The sequence below is a fragment of the Lucilia cuprina genome, chromosome 6 (genome assembly GCF_022045245.1).
Source record: "Lucilia cuprina isolate Lc7/37 chromosome 6, ASM2204524v1, whole genome shotgun sequence".
NCBI classification, from domain to species: Eukaryota; Metazoa; Arthropoda; class Insecta; order Diptera; family Calliphoridae; genus Lucilia; species Lucilia cuprina.
Window position 1 is genome coordinate 60,251,995 of NC_060954.1, and position 6,000 is coordinate 60,257,994.

At 31.9% G+C, this 6,000-nt stretch overlaps 1 protein-coding gene across 2 annotated transcripts; it reads left to right on the forward strand.

Moving 5' to 3' along the window:
* The first annotated feature begins 1,251 nt into the window (after positions 1-1,251).
* LOC111682328 (nucleoporin seh1) lies at positions 1,252-3,535 on the forward strand. Of its 2 annotated transcripts, XR_006941274.1 has the most exons (6): positions 1,252-1,461; positions 1,535-1,975; positions 2,052-2,260; positions 2,831-2,973; positions 3,048-3,323; positions 3,412-3,535. XR_006941274.1 is itself a non-coding variant. In XM_023444251.2 (5 exons), exons 1-5 carry the CDS (start codon positions 1,351-1,353, stop codon positions 3,215-3,217), a joined length of 1,074 nt encoding a protein of 357 aa, XP_023300019.1. In that variant the 5' UTR covers positions 1,252-1,350; the 3' UTR covers positions 3,218-3,424. The 2 variants fall into 2 exon arrangements, 1 of the variants encoding a protein (XP_023300019.1); XM_023444251.2 differs by having other exon boundaries at positions 3,048-3,424.
* Positions 3,536-6,000: the final 2,465 nt, after the last annotated feature.

Here is a 6,000-nt window from a genome sequence, read left to right on the forward strand (position 1 = left end):
CCCATACACACCTTAAAGTATTACCAATCGTCTCACAATCATTTTCTGATTCGATTTCCGTCCGTCCATGTAAGCCTTGTAATCAAACTCCTCGCAATTTTGAAGATAGTTCAATGAAATTTGGTGATATTATTTTGACATGATATATTGTCACAGCTACGAAGCCTATTGAAAATGGTTAAGATCAGTCCTTTATTTCAGTTAGCCCCCATACAACAAAACCCCCGAAAAGAGCTTGTAAACCTAGTAATTAAACTACAGAAGATAATTCAATGAAATTTTGCACATGATCTTTTATGGTATCATAGACGAAGCCTATACAGAATGGTTAACATCAGTCCATTATATCACCTAGCCCCCATACAACTGAGCCCGCCGAATAGAACCTTTAAGCTCATAATTATGTATAACGCCTATATCAACAAAAAGTTCCAAAATCAAGTTCTATACTAGCCATTATGTGTCTCATGAACTTTGTAATTATAGTGCCTAATTTGAATCCCTATAAAAAGCCACCTTCAAAATTTGACTTAAATGTCCACAATTTTATTTAATGAAATCATATTTTATTTTTGTAACAGGTTTAGGGTATTATATGGCGGTCTCGCTCGACTACAATTTCTTACTTGTTTTTATTTTGTTTTATGGCTTATCAGGTTTTTGCTATATTTTTTTATATTGTGATAACGGAATACTTTAGAGATGACTGTAGATTAGTTTTAAAGGTAATCTTATGGAATATTACATTCTAATGTTTCCTCTATTTTTAACGGAAATTTTTATAAACAATTTTAATAATTAATCTGTAATTTATAGGTAATTTTTTAAGATAACAAATTTTTTTTAAATTAATGAATTATAAATAAGATAAGGCTATTTAAATTATTGCGTTTTTTCCTTTTCAATCGCGAGAAGGTATTCCATCAATTTTATGACCTAAAGTATATATTTATATGGAGAAATAATAAGGTATTAATGTTCCAACCGAAAATTAAAACTGGATTTATTCTAAATCTGTTTCTCAAAATTTTTGTTAAAAAAAGAAATAAAAAGTTAATATTTTTGGTTTAAAAGTAACGTTAGCCTCACTGTTTGTTTTTTTCTATCATAATAAAATGTGGCATCACTATTTGCTTCATTTAAGAGAAAAAGTAAAAGAGAACCATTTTCATTGTTGTTTTTTAACACTGGCAATACTTGTGCAATCATATGTTTGTTAACAACCCTGTTCTATCGCAATTTCTTTACACATTTTCCCATTGTTTTTTTTGTTTACAGTTGTGTTTTATTTTTGCGGTGTCCAAAAAGTTGTTAAAATTAAGAAAACTAAATAAAAAAAAATTACAAAAAATGTTTGAAGTAGAATCCATTGTTGTTGATCACAAAGATGTTATACACGATGTAGTGTTCGATTATTATGGCCGCCGCATGGCCACTTGTTCCAGTGACCAAACAGTTAAAGTAAGCGCGCAAATAAAGATGGCTGCATTTTATAAAAGAAAAATGTTGAATAAATGTATTTTTTTACTTGCAGATATGGGATGAAAATGAACAGGGCAAATGGTCGGTAACCTCCAGTTGGAAAGCACATTCCGGTTCTATATGGCGGGTATCTTGGGCTCATCCGGAATTTGGTCAAGTTTTAGCCTCGTGTTCTTTCGATCGTACTGCCTCGGTATGGGAAGAAGTATTGGGAGAAAAAGTTGCCGCTACCATGACTCCTGCCAGACGTTGGGTTAAACGTACAGTTTTAGTGGATTCACGCACCAGTGTTACTGATGTGGAGTTTGCTCCCAAATATTTAGGTTTACTATTGGCTACAGCATCAGCAGATGGTGTTATTCGTATTTATGAAGCGCCTGATATAATGAATTTAAGTAATTGGCCGGTTCAACATGAAATCACAAATAAAATGGCTTTAAGTTGTTTGTCTTGGAATACATCAACCTATAAGTTGTCGTCACAATTATTAGCGGTAAGTAGATATACTTTTTATGATTGTTTTTTTTTTTATTAATTAATGTTAATGATTGTTTCTTTTTATTAATTAGGCCGGCAGTGATGAAACTGCTACTATTACCGGCAAAGTGTTTATATTTGCCTATAGTGAAAATGCCAGAAAGTGTGTTAAGGTGGATACGATTAATGATATAACTGATCCTGTTACAGATTTGGCTTTTGCTCCAAATGCTGGTCGTAGTTTTCATATGTTGGCAGTGGCCAGTAAAGATTTATATATTGTTAATATACGAGGAGTATCGTAAGTCTTTATTTTTCTTTCAATAGATAAGATTTCATCAAATTAAGTGACGATTTTCATAAACTTCTATAAGGCGACATAATTATAGAATCACTAGTTGTACTAGAACTGAACTAGAACTGAACTAGAACTGAACTAGAACTGAACTAGAACTGAACTAGAACTGAACTAGAACTGAACTAGAACTGAACTAGAACTGAACTAGAACTGAACTAGAACTGAACTAGAACTGAACTAGAACTGAACTAGAACTGAACTAGAACTGAACTAGAACTGAACTAGAACTGAACTAGAACTGAACTAGAACTGAACTAGAACTGAACTAGAACTGAACTAGAACTGAACTAGAACTGAACTAGAACTGAACTAGAACTGAACTAGAACTGAACTAGAACTGAACTAGAACTGAACTAGAACTGAACTAGAACTGAACTAGAACTGAACTAGAACTGAACTAGAACTGAACTAGAACTGAACTAGAACTGAACTAGAACTGAACTAGAACTGAACAAGAACTCATCTTTTTTAATTTTGTCTATCTTCCTTATTAAACGTTCCTCTCACTTTTAGTGATGGTTCCGGTAATTCCAAACTTGATATACAAACAGTTAAACATACCGATCATAATTGTCCCGTTTGGAGGGTTTGTTGGAATATGTTAGCAACCATGTTAATATCAACAGGTGATGATGGCTGTGTGCGCATTTGGAAAAGTAAGAAATGCTATAAAGAAATCAAATATTAACTAAATATAAAAATGATTTTTTATTTGCTTTTCACTTTACAGTGAACTATAGCAGAAAATGGAAATGCGCAGCAGTTTTGAAAGCTGAAGGCAGTGGTCCTTCCTATGAGCCGGCTCTTAACTCTCCAACATTTACCACATCTGCCGCTGCTACTGCTAAATATTATAAAAAAGGCATTATTAGCAATCCCAATCAAGTGCCATGGCATTAAATCGAAAGAAAAAAACAATTTATTAAAACACCAAATTTATTGCACACACAAACACAAATCAAACAACTCAAGCTACCAACAACAAGAAAAGGGATGTTTGAATTAAGTAAGTCTGTTTACGTTATACTTTTTTCTTTTTACAACTCTACAAATACTATAAGCAACTTTTTTTTGTAATAAAAACCTAAATACAGCCTCAATATGCAATTGATGATTTATACAGCAAAAAACTAATGGTTTGTAAGCAACAGAAATTGAAGATATTGAAATTAATTTATGAATATTCATAAAATGTATCTGCAATCAAGAAAAAAACAGGTATGTGTGTTTTTAATCATTATAGATATATAATCATATATAGATTTTATTATTATTAATATTACTTTTTTTTACAAATTTAATGAACCATTAATTTTTGTACTCAATATTATGAATATTCAAAATAATATAATTGAAATGAATAGATAAATTACCACCTCAACTAGATATTTTCCACTTAATTGAGTGTCACCACAATAAAAATCAAATTATGTTGTTTCTTTCTTTTTTTGCTTTGTAACTATATATTGTGTTTGTTAATTTTTGTTTATAATAATCAACATATGATTATTAAATGTCCTGTGTGCTCTTGTTGTCATTGTGGGATAACACTTAAAAAATACATTGATTCCCATGCAACCTTCATTTATAAAAATCCACCCTCTTCGTATTGTTTACTTTTCACTTTGCTTTTGTGTGTGAAATTCTAAATGGGGAAAAAAAGAGGAAAAGATTATTTATCCTGTTGGATTGTAAAGCTACCAGGTCAAATACATAAATTGCTTCTGTTGTTGTTGTCTGATGTTTATACTTATTGTGCTTTTGTATACAAGTAGGTAATGTGAGAAATTTTCTATTGAAGCCTGTTGATAGTACCAGTTTTTTTTTATAGTAATAATCTTGAATAAAGAAATAATCTTAAATTGAAATGGCGTAAAAGACAGTGGTGTGCAGGGAAGAAGATATTTTGAAATTTTAATTTTTAAAAATTTGGTAGTTTCGATGGCATTTTCTATGATTATTTTGTGCATTTTTTTGTTAATGATTTAAAAGTTTTTAAATAGACTTAAGTTCCTTAAAATCCTTGATTAGCAGGTTGATCTGTAGATCGACTCTATAATATAATTTTCAATCCTTTTCATCCTCGTTACACTTAGTAGGATACAAAGGATGATGAACTTGTTATACAACCACCTGTCATTAGCCGAGAGAGTGTTAGCGTATAACTAGCGTAAATTGGTCAAGATATCACTTTCGTAAAGATGTTAACTAGTTTTAGTCAATTCATCCACGATGTTATTTCCAGGATCAAGTTACCTATTAGAGTTGAATGTATCGTAATCTTGTCTAGAGACTTTAAAAGCCACGTACCAGTACTGATATCGTGTAGACTTCAGTTAGACAACTAATGTCAGTACGACTTCATATATCTTCTTTTGTATATGGATGAAATCTTAGTCTGAACAATATTACAATATTCATATTACCGGTAACACAAGTTTTAATTAAAAAGATGGTTACAGAACTCACCTCTTATATCCAATGAAACTTTCGTATAAATGAAAACTAGCATCGTCATGGTTAATCCTTAATGATTACTAGATACATTAGTTGCATGGAAGAGTTGTTCTTTCAAGAGTATAATGTTTGCTTGGACACTCTACAAGTGTTTATGTTATATGATCTACATGCATACATTTCTTTCAGTATCTTAAAGAAACAGATACTCCTCAGCACTCGAAATTTTCAAAGTACATCCCGGTTTTGCTAGCTCATTCGTCGACTATAGAATCGACAGAAAGTCGACTATTATATGTATATAGAGCAGTGGTGCTCAAACACATACTACCATAATTATGTGTTGGTAATGCAGCAGAGAACAGAATTCAATTCAAAATAAAAATGACTACAAACTATAAAGTATATACTAACTGTCAAATATTTATTATCGATTTTGACATCTAGCGCTTATTAAAGTCTATATATAATAAACTATCAAATGTTCTCTCATGTACAGACTTTGCTTCGACAAGCGCTGATCACCAACTGATTTGATTTTGTTTTTCAAGTTGAGAGCAAACCAACTGATATTGCTCTTCAGCGGAATTTTTTCCACTTACATCTACCATCTGAGACCAAAGAAAATGTAGATGCGACTAATCTAAAGCCAATTCCAACTTGCATTTAAACAGCGATGGCCTAGGCCGTACGATGGGTCCAACTCTACCGACATTGTAAGCGAAGGTCAGTTGAGCACACATGAAACGAAAAACAAAAATTTTCCCAGCAGCGGCTGGGTCGAACCATATTTCGTGATCAATGCGCTAACCACTTAAGCCACATCACATTTAATAATAATTGAGTCGAATGTTAGCTTTATGCTACTAACACTTTTTTCAGACTAGTCCAATCCAACCGACATTGTAAGCGAAGTTTAGATGGGTAAATAATTGGAAAAATGGAAGGAAAATGGAAAAATGTTGTATGCTCTTCACAAAATTGACAAAATTGTCATATAAGTGTACAATCAGATGCGTTTTAATTTGTAATAACCTGCGGACTGCTGGGGCACTATAAAAAGAAGAAGAATTAAACCTATAGTGTATGTGTATCAACTTAGTGTTAGCAGAATTTTTTTTACCCTATCACGCGTGGTATGAAATGGCAATATTGAGCCCCTCTGATATAAGAGTCGTAAATGTAAACTATAAAATCAAATTGGATTCGACTACAGAGTCGACATA

What these genes read in the sequence shown, in the direction of transcription:
- LOC111682328 (XM_023444251.2), top strand. Translation starts at nt 1,351, where the DNA reads ATGTTTGAAGTAGAATCCATTGTTGTTGATCACAAAGATGTTATACAC. An exon ending in TGTCGTCACAATTATTAGCG is followed by an intron (nt 1,976 to 2,051) that starts GTAAGTAGATAT and finishes TTTATTAATTAG; the next exon opens with GCCGGCAGTGATGAAACTGC. An exon ending in GTTAATATACGAGGAGTATC is followed by an intron (nt 2,261 to 2,830) that starts GTAAGTCTTTAT and finishes TCTCACTTTTAG; the next exon opens with TGATGGTTCCGGTAATTCCA.